Source organism: Chiloscyllium plagiosum, unplaced genomic scaffold (assembly GCF_037043375.1).
Source record: "Chiloscyllium plagiosum isolate Xiang-an unplaced genomic scaffold, Cpla_swu_hap1 HiC_scaffold_3, whole genome shotgun sequence".
NCBI lineage: Eukaryota > Metazoa > Chordata > Chondrichthyes > Orectolobiformes > Hemiscylliidae > Chiloscyllium > Chiloscyllium plagiosum.
Window position 1 is genome coordinate 147,192,256 of NW_028270141.1, and position 19,245 is coordinate 147,211,500.

General features: G+C 46.4%; 1 protein-coding gene across 1 annotated transcript; it reads right to left on the minus strand.

Moving 5' to 3' along the window:
- Window positions 1-449: 449 nt before the first annotated feature.
- Window positions 450-9,128, minus strand: LOC122540117 (left-right determination factor 2-like). Its single transcript, XM_043675429.2, has 4 exons — window positions 8,846-9,128; window positions 5,074-5,317; window positions 3,886-4,122; window positions 450-780 (listed from the first exon to the last, which is right to left on the minus strand). The coding sequence occupies exons 1-4, from the start codon at window positions 9,126-9,128 to the stop codon at window positions 450-452; spliced, it is 1,095 nt and encodes a 364-aa protein (XP_043531364.2).
- Between the last annotated feature and the right edge of the window lie 10,117 nt (window positions 9,129-19,245).

Genomic DNA, 19,245 nt, shown 5'->3' on the forward strand with positions numbered 1-19,245 from the left:
ATGATGGCTTTCAGGAAGACTGACCGTCAAACTGCTCGATTTAAAAACTCAGCGTGTCAGAAAGGATGCTTGCTTATCGGAAAGGTTTGTGCGAGCACGTGACTCCTGGTCTGGGCCTACACATGACTCCAGGTCTGGGCCTACACATGACTCCAGGTCTGGGCCTACAAGTGACTCCACGTCTGGGCCTACACGTGATTCCAAGTCTGCGCCTACACGTGACTCCAGGTCTGGGCCTACATGTGACTCCAGGTCTGGGCCTACATGTGACTCCAGGTCTGGGCCTACACGTGACTCCTGACCTGGGTTTACTCATGACTCGTGGTCTGGGCCTACTCATAACTCCAGACACCGCACCAAGCTGAGCTGCAGCCCTTCATGGAATGGGGGAACCAAAGAAAAGGACACGAGCAAGCTCACAGCGCCCTGTTGGCCCCCAGCGGTCCCTGTTATATCATTGAGATATTATCCATAGAGCAGCTGCATTTCTCAACGATCATGTTGGGGAACTCAGCCACTTCGATCTCTGTGTAGTCTCCTTTCTTCACCAGGTACATCACAGGCAGCGAGGCACTCTCCTCCACTGCACAGCTCCTCTCTCCGTAGTCGAAGGGCCACTGTGGCTGCTTGCAGCCCCCCACACAGTGGAAGGCCTGGTAACCAGGGGGCTCGATGATCCAGTACTGGGTCCAGGTCAGCTCCCTGAAGTTGATGAAGTATTCCTGCCTACAGCAGGATCCACTCCTTCGGGCCCGGCCTCCACCACAGTCCCCAGCAGCTCTACAAAGAAAAGGACAAGAGCAGGTTTGTTAAAAAAACGTCAGTAATTTTACAACAGGGTGACTTAAACAGTGATGTCACGTTTAGTGGCAGTTCATGGAAAGAACATTAGTTGTGTGTGTGTTGACACTTATTTTCATATCGCATCTCATTGAATGGCAGAGTAGACTCAATGGGCTGAATGACCTGATCCCACAACTTATGAATTAATTATGGGATGTGGACATTCCCTGCAAAGCCACTATTTAATGCCCATTTCCAATTGCACTTTAAGATTGCTCGGAGGCCAGATCAAAGCTGACATTTGTTAAGTCTAGACAAGGGGTAAAGGGGGACAAGTTTCCTTTCCTGAAGGTTATTCCCCGAATGGGGTTAGGCCTTATGACCATTCCCATGGATTTGAGCACACCGTTTCTGAATTGCCAGTCACTGATGTCACAATGACACTGCTCCAACACACAAAGGAAAGCAAAATGGTTCTCCCTCCCAGCACAACACACCACACAAATACCTGCACTGACTGCTCCCTGTGAATACTGTCAAGGAAATGATTCCAACCAGTGCTATTCAACATCCTTTCCCCTAAAGTCCCTGACTCCCATCCCTCAGTTTCTGATTCCTCTGCCCCTTATTCTGTGTCTCTTACCCCCTGCCCCTCCATCTAGCCCTCTCACTCTCCACCCCCGCACAGTTGCAGCCAACAGTGTAACGTACTTGACGAGGATGTAACTAGGAGTTCCTGGATTTAGTCTGAGCCAAATCTGCTATGGGAGAAAGCACACAGTGAAATCCAGGTCAGCGTGACATTTTGGGCCCTTTCTGAGCAAAGAGTCTTTCAACTCTATACCTGTCAGACTCCCCTATGCTGCTGTTCTCAACGCATGTGTGAAACACAAATATGCTCAGAGCTTGTACACTATTATCTGCACACTTTATAATCATAGACACCAGCAGTAATCACACACTTATACCTATACATTAATATTAACCTGTACTTTCGCATTAACATTGTTATCCAAACTTGACTTGTTGACTAGTCTCTGTTTACTAGGATTTACACAAACACTCAGAGATTACAAATTTAAAAATCACACAACACCACATTATAGTCCAACGGGTTTATTCGGAAGCACTAGCTTTCGGAGCGCTGCTCCTTCATCAGGTGGTCCTAAAGCTAGTGCTTCCAAATAAACCTGTTGGGACTATCAACGTGGAGTTGTGTGATTTTTAACTTTGTACACCCCAGTCCAACACCAGCACTTCCAAATCATGACTCAGGAACAGTAGTAGGCCATTCAGCCCATCGAGTCTGCTCCACCACTCACTGAGATCATTAAATTATATAATCCCCACTTTGAGACCATACCAACCGCCTGAAGAGCATCCCACCCAGACCCACCCCATGGCAAAGGTGGCAATTCTGAACTCCACTTGGTCCCCATTACCCTGATTCCTTACTGTTTAAAATACTATCTCAGCCTTGAATATCCTCAATGACCCGACCTCTCGAGCCCTCAGCAGTAAAGAATTCCACAGATTCACTGCCCTCCAAGAAAAGAAATTCCTCCTCCTCTCCCTTATTCTGAGATAATTGCCCTCTGGTCCCAGCCTTTTTCACATGGAGAAGCAACCTTTCCATATCCCCCCTGTCAGTTCTTCTAAGAATCTAATTCATTTCAATTAGGCCAACTCTCCCTCTCATACATTCCAATGAATATTCAGCCACAAGACAGTCCCTCCATATCTAACAGCCTTTCTCTGGACTGCCTCAATGCCAGCATTTCATTCATTAGATAAGGACCTTCATGGTATTCCAGCTGTGGTCTGGTATAGATTTAGCAAGACCTCCCTGCTCTTATACTCCATTCCCTTTGAAATCAAGGCCAACATTCCATTTGCCAATCCTCCCGGACTGACCTGGAGCCTGCAGGAATTACAAACTAAGAAGACTCACAGATAGTTACCTGGGGCTTGAATTGAACCCAGGTTCCCAGAGCTGGGGGGCAGCAGTGCTAACCACTGAGCCACCGGGCCACTCATGCTGACAGGAAACAAAGAGTGAAAGTGACCCCACTCGGGAGATGTGAATTGATCGCGTTTCCAATTGGTCGTTGGGGATATGGAGAGGGCGCCAACCCATGGTAGGAGGTCATGTGATGACTCCAAAATTGGTTGCGCAGTGGAGAGTAATGAAGGTTACCTCAGAGTGCAACATTACCTTGATCAGATGGGCCAAGGACTGACAGCTGGAGTTTAATTTAGACAAATGTGAGGAGCTGCATTTTGGAAAGGCAAATCAGGACAAGGTTAAGTGTGAGCTCCTAGGCAGTGCTGCTCGACACAGAGATCTTGTTCTGCGTCAATGTTCCCTCCCTCAAATTGGAGTTGCAAGTAGACAGGTGAAAAAGGTTTGGTACACTTATTGGTCTGTTCATTGAGTACAGGAGTTGGCAGGTCATGTGGTGGCTATATGGGGCATTGGTTAAGCTACTTTTGGAGTACTGTGCTCAATTCTGGTCTCCCTGCTATAGGAAGGATGTTGTGAAACGTGACTGGGTTCAGAAAGGACTTACAAGGTTGTTGCCAGGGTTGGAGGATTTGAGCTATAGGGAGAGGCTGAACAGGCTGGGGCTGTTTTCCCTGGAGCATCAGAGGCTGAGGGGTGACCTTATAGAGGTTTATAAAATCATGAGGGGCCATGGACAGGGTTATTAGAGAAGATTCTTTCTCTGGGATGGGGAGTCCAAAACTAGAGGGCATAGGTTTAGGATTAGAGGTGAAAGATTTTAAAGGGGAAACTTTTTCAAGTAGAGAGCAGCGTGTGTATGAAAATGAGCTGCCAGAGGAAGTGCTGGAGGCTGGTACAATTGCAACATTTAAAAGGCATCTGGATGGGTATATGAATAGGAAGGGTTTGGAGGGATATGGGCCAAGTGTAGGCATATGGGACTAAATTAATTTAGAAGATCTGGTCGGCAGGAAGGAATTGAACGGAGAGTCTGTTTCTGTGCTGTATAACTCCATAAGTCTATAATCCATGCGATAACCCCACAGAGCTTTATGCTGTGATCTTGGATGAGGTGAACTCGGTGGAGGGAGCCTTACCCATACTCGCTGAAGTTGAGGGTGTAGAGGACAAGCTCAGGCTTTCGCAGGTCCTGGTCGGCTGGCCCCTGGGAGGTGAAGGAGACGAACCTGGCCAGCTCAGCCGCATGCCTTCCTGGTCGCTCGGCTTCTATCCAGACCTCTAGGTACATCACCTTCTCCCCAGTGTTCTGCCAGTAGTGTACGGCCTGGGTGACGTCGAACATTTTCCAGCCAGAGTCGAGAATGGGGACCAGCCTGTCACGGGGGTGGGGGAGAGGACAGTGTTACTGCATTACATTCACACTTAGAAGCCAGCACTTCAATCCAACATAAATCTGCAGGAATGGCACTTCCGGGAGCCTTTTGTCCATCTCCAAAATATGGTCTTCATGGAGATATCGGACATGGTTGCATAGAAGTTACAGCCAAAAGTATGCTATTCACTGATTCTTTCAAATGTGAATGAGATAAGATTCCTTCCCAGATTATAATATTTTTTAGGAACCTGTACATATATAATTTGAACATTGAACGTGTATGATGTTTAGAGGGCTTGGGAAGTACTTGTGACCTTGGGCACATTTCTCCTATCTCCTCACTACTGGGAGATTTCCTCACCTCATGTCTGGCTCAGTTCTAGATTACCTGATAAATGAGATTAATCACTGTGTCTCATCAACAATTCCATTATTGTTGGATGGAGTGAATATCAGAGTGATAAAAGGAGATCTGGATGGACTGTGGTCCTTTTTCTGCCTGCTTCTTTCCACAATCCACACCAGCAGAGGGTGGCTCAGTGGTCAGCACCGCTGCCTCATAGGGACAGGGACCTGGGTTCAATTCCACCCTCAGTCTGTATGGAGTTTGCACATTCTCTCCATGACTGTGTGGATTTCCTCCCATGGTCCAAAGATGTGCAGGTTAGGTGGATTGGCCATGCTAAATTTCCCATAATGCCCAGGGACGTACAGCTAGGTGGATTAGCCATGGGGAATGCAGGGTTGGAGGGGGTAGTGGGTAAGATGCTCTTTGGAGGGTTAGTATGGACTTGATAGGCCAAATGGCCTGGTTCCACATTCTAGGGATTTAGAGGGCACCACTCTCAGTCTGCCCTTCAATGGCTCCTTCGAGGGATAGGAAGTGATATCCAAGTGTGACAGAACAGACAGGTAGGAGGGAAAGACAGGAAATAAGTGTTGTTTTTACCTGGAGTCTACGAGTGAGGTCCTGTTGCTGCCATCCGACAGAATCCTGACCCAGTGCACGCTGACCCTGGCGTTGTTGACCGGCCGACTGTGCCTCCTGGGGGGCAGATCTTCCTTGTGAACGCCTTTCTTGAAGAGCTTGAGCTCTGCCATGGTCACCTCGCTGTTCTCAGGGATCAGCCCCTTCATATCAAAGACCAGGGTCTGCCTGGCAGGGTCTGAATAGAGTATGTCTCCTCTTGTATCTGGACAGGCAAAGAGCATAGCAACATGAAACAAGGCAATATCAAAACAAGCTAGAACAGGTCATTCAGCCCCCTCACGCTCGTTCTGCCATCCCCATCAAATCCCAACACGTGACTGATCTGAATCTTTCGTGAATCATAGAATCCCAATAATGTGGAACCAGGTCCACACTGACCCTCTGAAGAGCATCCCACCCAGACCCACTCCCCTACCTTATATTTCCCATGATTAACCCACATATCCCAGAACATTATAGGGAATTTAGCACAGCCAATCCACCTGACCTGCACATCCTTGGATTGTGGAAGGAAATCAGAGCACTCGGAGGAAACCCACATAGACACAGGGAGAATGTGCAAACTCCACACAGACAGTCACCCGAGGCTGGAATCGAACCCGGGTCCCTGGTGCTGTGAGGCAGCAGTGCTAACCACTGAGCCACCGTGCTAGCCCTTCTCCAGTTTCCACAGCCTTCATCCCTTGTTTATAATGGGGTGGTACAGTTTGAAAAGTGGGTGAGGAACAGAGTGACCTGGGGTTGAGACCATTTTCACTAACCACTGAAGGAGGCAGGACGAGCGGAGTAGGCAGTACAAAGACAAAAGAAGATAGGATTTCGAGTGGCACAGTGGCTCAGCGGTCAGCACTGCTACCTCACAGCGCCAGGGACCTGGGTTCGATTCCACACTCGAGTGTTTGTGTGGAGTTTGCACATTCTCTCTGTGTTTGTGTGGGTTTCCTTCCACAGTCCAAAGATGTACAGGTTAGATGGATTGACCGTGGGAAATATGGGGTTACAAGGACAGGATGGGGAGCTGGGTGCAGTCGGAATGCTCTTCAGAGGGTTGGTGCAGACTTAATGGCCTCTTTCCATACTGTAGGGATTCTGTGATTCATGGTTTTATTAACAGAGGCACAGACTATAAAAGCAACTCAAAGCTGGAGCAGTATATCACAGGTTGATTTACAACTGGAATCCCAACTGGGAAAGATTTACAGAGGGTCCAGAAAGGATTTATAGAATGATAGCATCGAGGGATTTTAGTTGTGTTGAGAAACTGAGTTTGCTCTTCACAAAGCAGTGACGGTTGGATACAGAGACTTATTAAAATACACCAAAGATTCCCAGTCAGTGCCTACTAAACTAACTCAGAACCACTTCCAGGGCAGCAGATAGATGGGGGCACCACCATCTGCAAGTTCCCCTCCAAGGGCACTCACCATCCTAACTTGGGAATATATCGGCATTCCTTCGTGTCACTGAAATCCTGGAATTCCCTCCCTAACAACATGATTTTAAGGTGAGAGGGGGAAGATTTAAGAAGGACCTGAGGGGCAACATCTTCACACAGAGAGTGGTGCATGTATGGAATGGGCTGCCAGAGGAAGTGGCTGAGGCAGCTACAATAGCAACATTTAAGAACATTTGGATAGGTACATGGATGGGGAAGGTTTAGAGGGATATGGACCAAACACAGACAATTGGAACTAGCTGAGTTGTCATGGACAGCATGGACCAGTGTGGGCCAAAGGGCCTGTTTCCACACTGTATTACTCTGTGACTCTATTATGGGTCTACCTACAGCACATGGAGTGGAGCAGTTTAAGAGTACAGCTCACCATCACCTTCTCATAGGGCAATTAGGGATGGGTAATAAACGCTGGCCCAGCCAGTGACACCCACATCTCATGAATGAATTAAAAAAAGAGCATTTTCTTATTCAGCAAATTCGTATGATTGGGATTGCAAGTGGAGGAAGCAAATTGAATGACAACTTTCAATGGTGAATCAGATTGAGGAGTACCAAAGGGGAATGGGACAAATTGGATATTTCTTCTCAAGAGCCTACACAGGCTTTTAATGGGCCCATGGATCTCCTTCTGTTACATGGAGAAAGAGACAGGCAGGCCATAATCTTGTTTCTGGCTTTTATTGTTCCAGCCTCCTGTCCTGAAGACTTCATCATGTTAAAATCTGGGTGTTCACTGTGCATTCCCAGACAGTGCTGAAGCCTTTGTAATGCGGTCAGTCTGTGTGAATCACTAACAATTTGCAGCTATCATTGTAAAGCCTTTTCAGACAAGGTTGAGGCTGGGCGTGTGGGACACGTTTATTAGTAACTGATTAGATTTACACATGGCAACAACAACAACAACTGACAAGAAAATAAACTCTGTGAAGCCTAGACTGAGTGTTCTGAAGTGAGCTGGGGTGGGATAGCAGGAGATTACTACACAGATTCCCAGTCCCACATGAATCAACTCTCTCTTCACCAGAGGACATGATGTGGAGGTACTGGTGTTGGACTGGGATGAACCAGACTTTTAACTTTCACCAGTGGAGGCTTCATTCAGTTGACAAATTTTCTGGGCAATTTGATCAGAATGCAATAAAAATGAAACCTTGTTGTTAGGTACAGCCTAGAATTACCCGAAGCAGCAGAAAGATGGGGCTAAATGCATTTTAACATTCAAGTGTGAACCTGTTACTGCAACTAGGAGAAAGTGAGGACTGCAGATGCTGGAGATCAGTGTTGACAGTGTGTTGCTGGAAAAGCGCAGCGGGTCAAGCAGCATCCGAGGAGCAGGAGAATCAACGTTTCGGGCAAAAGCCCTTACTCCTGATGAAGGGCTCTGGCCCGAAACGTCGATTCTCCTGCTCCTCGGATGCTGCCTGACCTGCTGTGCTTTTCCAGCACCACACTCTCAACACTGTTACTGCAAGTGACAATTTAAATCAACTCAGGACATTGACAACCTGGGGAAAAAATTGCTCTTAAAGGTTACAAGATCAGCTATCTCAGCTGGGGAGCTGTGCTACACTAAAGAACAGGGTGAAATTGAGCACCCTCAGTTCTGTACTGCTCAGCTTCTCAACCTAAGGTTGCAAACTTTCAGCATACACTTCCCTCTCCAAGAGTGCACACATTAACTCTGGTCAGGGATTTCAAATCCCTAAAGGTGCAATACAGACGGAGTGCTACACATATCGGGAGATGCGGTCTTTCAGATGAGCTTTGCCTGATTAGGTGGATGTAGAAAATTCTTAGAAAGACTCTCCTTTGTCTGTCCAACTACTCTTCTCTCTCCCTGGGCTCTTTCCTCACCTATCGTTTTCCCTCACCCTACCTAACTTGACTTTTTCCTCGCTATTATCAACTCTGAGGAAGGGTCACCAGACCCGAAACCTTCACCCTTGACCTCTCTCCACAGATGCTGCCAGACCTGCTGAGCTTTTCCAGCAACTTTTTTTTTGTTTTAAGGCTCTCCCCGGTATTCCTTCGCAATACGTTTAATTTTTGGCATTTCTCCCAGCCCCGAGTCAAATTGCTATTGGCCTGGGATCTTGCTGTGCACAGACCTGCTGCTGCGTTTCTTGCAACTTCTTAAGTGGGGGGGAATATAAATAATCAGGCGTTGTCATTTGCAAAGCTGAGTCAACCCTCCCTTCACCAGTGGGCCCCTACTGGATAAAGGGACGATGGCAGAGGCAGGGTATAGCATACAAGTAATTAGAGACAATTTACCGGAATTTCCTGGCACCCCCCGTAAGATGCCAGCCAAACTGGGCAGGGCTCTGCGCTTCCTCTCCTTGTCCTTGTACAGTTTCAGCATGGAGATGTATTTGTTCCTGACATGGGCCGGCACCACAGTGTTCTCCAGGTCTCTCTTCATGAGGCGTGGAGCCTCGGTCAGTCCCAGTTTCCTGAGCATGGCAGCTTTGACCTCCTCGACATGTTGGTGATGTTGATTCCCATCAGCTAGCACTGGCCACAGGACACAGCCGAGCAACATTCCGAAGGATAACATTGTCCAGCCTTTGACCATCCTATTCAAACTGAGCAGGACTGTCCTTTAAGCACTGTAGAGAGAGAGAGAGAGAGAGAGAGCGGACTTCCCCCCACCTCAGCCTAATCTGGCACAGCTCCTGAGATGCACAGACTCAGTGTTGGATTTGGACACTGACTGACTGAGCGAGAGCAGGGTGCGCTGGCCTTTAAAGGGCGGGTGCTCTCTAGTCTAGACAGCAGTGGATACACAAAAACTGAAAGGAGACTCTGGGACATCAAAGAGCCAGGAGACTTAACATCGCAACACTGCCCACTTAAAACCCAATGATTGACAGTTCTCACCTTCTCTGTGAAGATCCTTCAGTATTAACTTAATCACATGCCTCTGTTCAAATTTTCACTGAAGAAGATTAACCAGGCTGAATTCTCAAACAGATTTATTTTTAAAATGCCCCCCGATGTTTTTTTAAAGCTTTTTCTTTAAAAATAAGCAATCATTCTCCATTAAGGTGACTTTTTTTTTCCCCTTCTCTTATCAAAGAGAGTGTGGAATGAGCTGCCAGAGGAAGTGGTGGAGGCTGGTACAATTACAGCATTTAAAAGGCATCTGGGTGGGTATATGAATAGGAAGGGTTCAGAGGGATATGGGCCAAGTGCTGGACTAGATTAGGTTGGGATATCTGGTCAGCATGGACGAGTTGGACCCAAGGGTCTGTTTCCATGCTGACGTCTCTATGACTCAAAGTGATGCAAGAGTAAAACATTGATGCCATCTGAAAGGAAACTAAAACTCAAGGCTACTGGATGGTCATTAATCTGAATGATTCCATCCATTTCTCCCTCCTCAGATGCTGCCTGACCTGCTGAGTACTGCCAGCTATTTTTCAGATTTTAGCTGTGGGGCAAGGAGGTGGTAAAGGACGCTCTTTACTGACTTGTGGACTCGCCTAGGTTGTGTCGCTGGTAGGCCGTGTGTCAAACCAACAACAATCCACATTAATATAGCATCTCTAACATGGTGAATCATCACTCCCCCAAGGCCCTTAACAAGAGTGTAAATCAGACAAAACAAAATTGCATCACCTAACGATGATGCAATTAGGAGGCAAGCAACCAAAAGCTAAATTTTGAGGTTAGCATCTTACTGGAGGACAGAGGTGTAGAAAGTTGGTGAGCTGTAGGGAGGGAACTCCAGAGGTCAGGGCCTGGACGACTGAAGACCCCCTCAAACTGAAGGGTCAAAATTGGAGGATGCTCAAGAGGCCAGAACTGGAGGAGCACCAATAGTTTGGAGGTTGGAGGTGATGGAGGCAATGTGGGTTTGGGATGGGGATGTGGGCTGGCAGACATTACAAGGATAAGGAGGATTGAGGCGACGAAGGGACTTGAGGACATGAGTCAGAATTTTAAAACGGAGACGTTGCCAGACCAGGAGCTAGAGACACAAAAGTGATGGAAGACCATGGACTTGGCACTCAGTTGGGATTGGGAATTTCAAATACCCCTGAGGCCTGAGTAAAAAGGTCACAAGAATCTCCGCTGACCAGATGGGACTGACTGGAAAGGCAGGAGAATGTGAAGTGGCAGCGCCAACATTGATGGAGCCAGCCCCCACCCAACTAATCCTCAATTTGGGCAGGAGTGGGGTGGCAACACAGTTTGCCCTTGTGACTACAATCCATCTGTCCCCTTCTGGAAGGTGAGTCACCAGGTCAGGTTCACAGTGACAAACCTTGAAATTAGCAACGAACAAGACTCCAATACAATTATTATTCAGGAAGCTCTGTTGCAAATGGAAACAAATCCTAGCTGCAGGGTTACAAGAAAAAGGGCCTCTAGTTTAATTCAAAATTAATCATGTCAGGACCAGCTATACGGCTTCGCATTCGGGAATTCTCAATGGATGCTCAGTCAATAAACAAACATGTGGAGGTGCCGACGTTGGACTGAGGTGGACAAGGTCAAAATCGCACAACTTCAGGTTATAGTCCAACAAGTTTGCTTGGAGGTACAACCTTTCAGAGCACTGCTCCTTTGTCAGGTAGCTAGTGGGGCAGGATCGTAGGACACAGAATTTATAATCAAAGTGTCATAGACAAAGACAAAGAGAAAAAGACACAAGAGGGCAACATGAACAAGGATGGCCAAAGGGCCTGTTTCCATGCTGTAAGCCTCTATGACTCTCATATATGTGTTTTTACTGAAGGAATTAAGGGAGAGGGTGACAGTGTGGATGGGTGCAGTTGAGATGGAAGATCAAGCATTAAGTTACTGAGGGGCCGAATGGTTCAATAATGTTCTTATGCACTTGTTCCTTTTACTCCGAACAAAATTTTTTAAAGAAAGTAACCAAGCACTTGACTTGAATAATACAAAATCTGCAAGAAAATTTGACTTCTTGTGTTCTTGACAGGAATAAGCAGAGTGAGTGCTATCAGCTCACTCTTACCCTGCGGTCAGCTATGTAGTTGGTCGCTATCTAAATCCAGGCAATTCTAATCACTTATAGAATGTAAATTTCACTATTTATGAAGGTCAGACTGTCATGTTGTGCAGTGACGGAAATATATCAGATAATGAATATAGGCAAATTATCTACTGCAGGCAGTGGATAAGAAATGTATGAGTACAAGGCACTGGCACGATTGGAAAAGAGACTTTAGAAACGTACACCTGAGAATGAGGAATAACAACATTGCACACCTAATTTTAATCATTCCGCCAATCACAATGGTGCCTGGCTCCTAATTCCCTCCCCAAACCCATCCATCTCTCAGTCAATATGCTCCTTAAAACTTACCTCTATGACCAATCTTTCTGTCGTATCTCCTTATGTACATCACTATATAGGCTGCCACACCTGTCATTAGGTGCAAATAAATGCTTCTAGTTTAAATTAGTTTATAAATTTAAGCATAAGTTTACAGGGCAGCTAGGTAGAGGATAGATATTTGTCTGCAGTATCAGTTGAGGAATTCCAGTTGCCAGGGACTCAAGTTCGATTCGAGTGTCGGGCGACTGTCTGTGTGGAGTTTGCATATTCTCACGGTGTCTGTGTGGGTTTCCTCTCAGAGTCCAAAGACTTGCAGATTAGGGTGGTTTGGCCATGCTAAATTATTCATAGTGTCCGGGGACTTGCCATTGGGTGGGTTAGCCATGGGGAGTGCAGGGTGGGTCAGGGTGGGATGCTGTTCCGAGGATCAGTGTGAACTCGATGGGCCAAACAGCCTGTTTCCACACTGTAGGGATTCTGAGAGTCTATGAATTGGGAGACCCGCAAATGATGCCACTTGTGGTGGAATAGTGTGACATGTTTACATGGATATTTTCAATTATAATGGGGATGCTAATTGAGGGCTCCAAGTTGGCCAGCAAATCGAGGCAGAGCATTCCTGCTCTCCTTTAATTAATCCTTTGGGAATGCTTGTGTCTACCTCAGGGATTGGTGGAGCCAAGGTGTAGCATTTCATAAATGGGAGCAGCTTATCTGAGAGTCCAGCACTCCCTCAGGACTGAATGGACACTGCTGGCATGTCTCTTTGGTGTGGGACCTAGATCTACGGCCCTCTTACATTTTGGTGATACTCACTGAGACAAGGGTTGATTGAGTCCTGATTCCTCGCTGTTGGGGTACAATTTCACAGACAAAACAGCATGCAAATTTATTCAGCACTTGGCAGCGGGTAAACCAGGTTAAGGAGCTAAATTAGATGGCTTATTCAACTGGTGGATAATCGGTATACAATGTTCAGCTAGGATGTGGGTGAGGAGTAGCCAAAACTGTCTAGGTTTAGTCAGTGGGTTAGCAGCTGAATCTCAGTTAGAATAAACCAAACCAGAAGCAGAATTAGGCCATTCGGCCCCTCGAGCCTGCTCTGCCTTTTAATAAGATCATGCTTGAGCCTTAAATTCCACACTCCTGCTCACTCTCAATAACCCTCAATTCCCTGGCCTGACAAGATAAATGTGAGGTGCTGCATTCTGGGAAAGCAAATCTTAGCAGGACTTATACACTTAATGGTAAGGTCCGAAGGAGTGCTGCTGAACAAAGAGACCTTGGAGTGCAGGTTCATAGCTCCTTGAAAGTGGAGTCACAGGTAGATAGGATAGTGAAGGCAGCGTTTGGTATGCCTTCCTTTATTGGTCAGAGTATTGAGTACAGGAATTGGGAGGTCATGTTGCAACATTGGTTAGATGGTTCCTGAAGAAGGGCTTATGCCCGAAACATCGATTCTCCTGTTCCCTGGATGCTGCCTGACCTGCTGCGCTTTTCCAGTAACACATTTTCAACATTGGTTAGGCCACTGTTGAAATATTGCGTGCAATTCCAGACTCCTTCCTATCGGAAAGACGTTGTGAAACTTGACCGGGTTCAGAAAAGTTTTACAAGGATGTTGCCAGGGTTGGGGGATTTGAGCTATAGGGAGAGATTGAATAAGCTAGGGCTGTTTTTCCTGGACCGTTGGAGGCTGTGGGATGACCTTATAGAGGTTTATAAAATTATGAGGGGAATGGATAGGATAAATACATAAAGTCTCTTCCCTAGAGAACATAGGTTTAGGGTGAGAGGGGAAAGATATAAAAGAAACCTAAGGGGCAACTTTTTCACGCAGAGGGTGGTACGTGTATGGAATGAGTTGCCAGAGGAAGTGGTGGAGGCTGGTACAATTGCAACATATAAAAGGCATTTGGATGGGTATATGAATAGGAAGGGTTTGGAGGGATATGGGCCGGGTGCTGGCAGGTGGGACTAGATTGGGTTGGGGTATCTGGTCGGCATGGACGGGTTGGACCGAAAGGTCTGTTTCTGTGCTGTACATCTCTATGACTCTATGATAATCAACCCCCCCTCTGGCTTTAAGGTGTCCAATAACCCCACCAACCTCCCAGGCAAAGAGCTACAACAAGACTCAGTGGTTAGCACCGCTGTCTCACAGTGCCAGGGCCCCGGGTTCGATTCCAGCCTCGGGTCACCATCTGTGTGGTGTTTGTATGTTCTCCCCGCATCTGCATGTGTTTCCTCAGGGTGTTCTGATTTCCTCCCACAAGCCAAAGATGTGCAGGTTAGGTCAATTGGCCATGCTAAATTGCCGATAGGGGTGTGTAGGTTAGGTGCATTGGTCAGGGGAAAATATATAGGGTAAGGGAATGGGTCTGGATGGGCTACTCCCTGGAGGGTCGGAATGGACTTGTTGGGCCGAAGGGCCTGTTCCCGTACTGTAGGGTTTCTAATTCTAAATGTTGCACAACCATCCGATGGAAAGAATTTCATGTCCTCCTGGTGCTGAAAGGGTGCCCTCTGGTTCAGGACTGACCCACAAGAGGGAACATCCTTTCCACAATCACCTGGTCAGGAACACTCAGGACCTTCTATTAAATCATCCCTCACTCTTCTAAACTCCACAGCAAACAAGTCCACCCTGTCCAAACTCCACAGTGGCTCAATGGTTAGCACTGCTGCCTCACAGCACCAGGGACCCAGGTTCGATTCCAGCCTCGGGTGACTGTGTGGAGTTTTTACTTTCTCCCAGTGTCTGCATCGGTTTCCTCCTCCAATCCAAAGATGTGCGGGTTAAGTGGTTTGGCCAAGCTAAGTTGCCCATAGTGTCCAGAGATGTGCAGGTTAGGTGGATTGGCCATGGGAAATGCAGGGTTTCAGGAATGTGCAGGTTAGGTGGATTGACTATGGGAAAGGCAGGGTTACAGATTGGGTAGGATGCTCTTTGGAGGGTCATACAGTACAGACTTGTCTATGCTGACCAGATATCCTATCTAAATCTTGTCGCATTGGCCCATATCCCTCTAAACCCTTTCTATTCAGATGCCTTTTAAATGTTGTAATTGTCAACAGCTCATCAAACAGTAATTTCTGCTCTTAGAATTCGAGGCGATCAGCTCCAACACTGAAAATACCTCAGAAAAGGAGCAGCTCTTACAACCACAGCTTTTTCCTGTCTTCCATCTTGGATTACCCAGATGGCCTGTTTCCACTTTGTACGGATTCTATGATTCAATCATTCCTCATAAAACTCATTCCAGCTATCAATCCAGTAAGCCTTTTCTGAACAACCGAAAATATGTTGCTGGAAAAGCGCAGCAGGTCAGGCAGCATCCAAGGAGCAGGAGAATCGACGTTTCGGGCATAAGCCCTTCTTCAGGAAGGGCTGAAGAAGGGCTTATGCCCGAAACGTCTACTTTCTCCTTTTCTGAACCACCTCCTTAAATAATGTGTACATTATATGAGATGTATTGGCCTGTATAACTGGGGCACATTATTACGAGAGGAGTTGAATGAATAATGAACGATAACATTTGATCTGCTTTCTTGATTGTGTGATTCCTTGATTAGAAAGAAGTACTTTCAGTTAATAAGCGGAAGGAAATGGGGCGGGGAGGTGAGGGCAGGAAAAGTAAATGACGTTTTTTGTCAGTGGGCACACTTTGATTTCTTAAACCTGAGATCTACTGAGATGAGGCCAACTTGCCTCCCAAAGCCATGTTTATTCATGAATGCATTTGTACTTCTTAAGTCCCCCGTGTGGTGCTCTCTTGATTTGAGAAAGGTGTTGAGGGGGAAGCTGGCTGCTTCTTGGTGGGGAAGGAGTCACACCTGACACCTTCGGCCTTCCAGCGGTGAGGTCAAACCCTCAGCTTCCTCCGTATCTATTAAAGATGCGGAGCGCCCACCCCCTTCAAACAGGCAACCTACAGAGGAAAGTGTTTGTGCAAATCTCACCTTGATCCCTCGAGGTCAAGCCTGCCTACTGTGAGGAGAGAGCGCTTGAAAAGCTACCTCTTCACAATTCACACCGCCCGGAGTTCCCACTGGCCTGATGTGAAGTGGAAATGAAATCCCCTGTCCGCCCAGGAGCTTATCCTCCAACCACTTCTGCAAACACTCCCCACCCCTCCTCAGTCTGGTCACTTCCCCAGAGACAAGGGGGAGCTGGCTCCACAGAATATCGAACTATTTATGATTAACCTGGAGAGGATTCAGATGAGATTAATCAGAATATTGCCGGGAGTGGAGGGTTTGAGTTATAAGGAAAGGCTGGATGGGCTGGGACTTTCTTCACTGGAGGCTGAGAGGTGACATGATAGCAGTTTATAAAATAATGAGAGAGGTATAGACAGAGTTAATGGTAGTTCTCTTTTCCCTAAAATGGGGAAGTTTAAGGGGGGTGTTTTTAAGGAGAGAGAGATGTTAAAAAGACATGAGAGGCAAATATTTTACACAGATGGTGATTTGCGTGTGGAATGAATCTCCTGAGGAAGTGGTGGATGTGGGTACAATTATATTTAAAAGACATTTGGATGGAGACACGAATAGGAAAGGTTTGGAGGGATATGGGCCAGGAGCAGGCAAGTTGGACTAGTTTAGTTTGGAATTATGTTTGGCATGGACTGGTCGGACCAAAGGGTCTGTTTCGGTGCGGTATGACTCAATGACTCTCACTCTATGAGTTATAAAGAGAGGCAGGGCTTTTTCTCAGTGGAGTGTAGGAGGTTGAGGGGTGACCTTATAGACATTTATAAAATCATGCGGGGCATTGATAAGATGAAAGGCAAGTGTCTTTTCCCTGGGGTGGAGGATTTCAAGACTAGGGGCATATTTTTAAGGTGAAAGGACAAAGATGTGAAAGAGGCATGGGGAGCAATTTTGTTTACACAGAGAGTGGTTCGTGTGTGAGTGAACTTCCCGAAAAGTGGTGGATGCGGGTACAGTTCCAGTTAATTTTTATGAAGCCCTGGTGAATTTTCATAGCGCTGTATTGTCCTGTAGTGCTTTTGAGGAGCTGTTTCTATTCAGTTCTGCACACGCGCCTCACTAAAATGATATTGGTCAGAATTTTACCCAGGGTTAAAGGTGTTAAATGAAACAGACGGATGAACAGAGTTGGCTTCCTTTAATGCTTAGAATCTTGAGAGCTATTATGAGGGGGTTTACAGCCTCATAGAGCCCAACCCTAACCCTAATCCAAATCCTAACCCTAACCTTAACCTTTTCCCAAATCCTAACCCTGACCCCAACCTTGATGCTAATCCTAATCCTAACCTTGATCCTAACCCTAACCTAATGCCAAACTTAACCCTAATCCAAATCCTAACCCTAATCCTAATCCTGATACTAATCCTAGCCCCACGCTAATCCTAATCCTAACCTTAATCCAAATCCTAACCCTTACCCTAACCCTAATCCTAATCCTAACCTAACGCCAAGTTTAACACTAATCCAAATCCTAACCCTAACCCTAATCCTAATCCTGATTCTAATCCTAGCCCCAACCCTAATCCTAATCCTAACCTTAATCCAAATCCTAACCCTAACCCTAACCCTAATCTTAATCCTAATCCTAGCCCTAACCCTAATCCTAATCCTAGCCATAACCCTAATCCAAACCGAACCCTAATTCTATCTCAGGGTAAATCGAGATAAACCACTTCTTCAGGTGGGAGAATCCAGAATAGGGAGGGGAGGGGAGTAATCTTTAAGTTTGGCCTAGCCTATTTTTTTGGGGAGTGAAATCAGTAAGTACTTCCTCACCTGAAACATGGTAGAAATCTGGAAATCAGGTCACGTGAAATGTTAAAGATAAACATCAATGTTTTGTTTGATGGCATAGTCAAGGTTGTGAGGCCAACAGCGTAACTACCCCAAGGAGCACAATCCCTGTTCCCAGCCTCCACTGCCTTTCATGGAAGCCAGTCAGTTTCTTGACTAAAATTCTGAGAACGTAGGCCTGGGTTGTTAGAGTCTAATGACTGGCGGGAGTCTATGGATCCACTGGTGGACCGAGACAAGATAAAGCTTCCATCTTAGCAGCAGAGAGCTCGGAACCACAGAGGAAGGAAGCTTCCTCAGGAAAATATGCCCTTTCCTCTGATTCCTGAGGTCAGCCACTTTTACAGGAAGAAGGGGTAATGAAATTACGCTTCTCTAGTAGCTTTCACACCCTCAACACCTTACAGTCAGTTAAATACTTTGTGAAACACAGAGGTAGTTGTAATGAGGAGACACAACAGCCAAATCACGCATACCAAGCTTCCACAGCTGATGGGAGCACCTATTCTACTGATAAAATCATAGAATCCCTAAAGGGCAGATAGAGGCCATTCAGCCCATTGAGTCTGCACTGACCCTTCAAACAGCATCCCACCTTATCCCTGTAAAACCACAATTACTACCTTTAATCCAGCTATCGTATGGGGTAATTCAGCATGGCCAATCCACCTAACCTGCACATCTTTGGAAACCCACACAGACAAGGGGAGAATGTGCAAACTCCACTCAGACAGTCGCTCAAGGATGGAACTGAACCCATGTCACCGACGCTGTGAGGCAGCAATGCTAACCACTGAGCCACAGTTGTTTGGAGATAAACGTAAGAACATTAGAACAAATGAATTAAGGTGGGGGATGCCTTTTAGTCAGAGTGAGGCAGTTGCTTGACCTCAAATTCAATTTCTCACCCAATCATTTTATCCCTTGATTCTCTTAGGGGCCAAATAGCTAATCTACTTGAATGTACTTTGCAACTGAAAGACACAATCCTCTAAAGAAATTTTTTTCATATCAGTCCTGAGTGGCCAAACCCTGAAACTATGACCTCTGCCTCTTGACGCCCCTGCCAGGGGAAGCAGTCTTTTCCCATCGACCCTGTGAAACCCTCTCAGGGTCTGTGGTGGTCCATTAAAATCACCTCACATTTTTCTTCATGCCAATGGATGTCCCAATCTCTCCCCAATTGGACAACTATCTTACCCCAGGAATTAATCCAGTGAGCATTCATTGTATTTCCCTCTTCACCCCATTCCACCCTCAATACGCCCCTCAAACAAGAATATCTTTCCTCAGGTATAGAGACTAAATCTGTGCACACTGTCTTCCAGATGAGTTTACATCAAAGCTTTATGCATTTACAGCAAGGGCTTCCTTACTTTTACTCTCCTTACTTTAAAGGCCAACACTCCACCTGCCTTTCTGATTGCTTGTTGTAGCTTTACTGTAACTTTTTTTGTGTTTCGTGTAGAAGGATTCCCAGGTCTTTCTGAACATCAACATTTCAATAATATTCTGATTCTCTCATCTTCCTACAAAGGTGAAGAGAGACATACTCCATCCTCTTGCAAAACTG

Coding starts and splice junctions, on each gene's coding strand:
- LOC122540117 (XM_043675429.2), bottom strand. CDS start 9,128: ATGTTATCCTTCGGAATGTTGCTCGGCTGTGTCCTGTGGCCAGTGCTA. Junction 5,318..8,845: donor GGGGGTGCCAGGAAATTCCG/GTAAATTGTCTC, acceptor TTGCCTGTCCAG/ATACAAGAGGAGACATACTC. Junction 4,123..5,073: donor ACCTCACTCGTAGACTCCAG/GTAAAAACAACA, acceptor CCCCCGTGACAG/GCTGGTCCCCATTCTCGACT.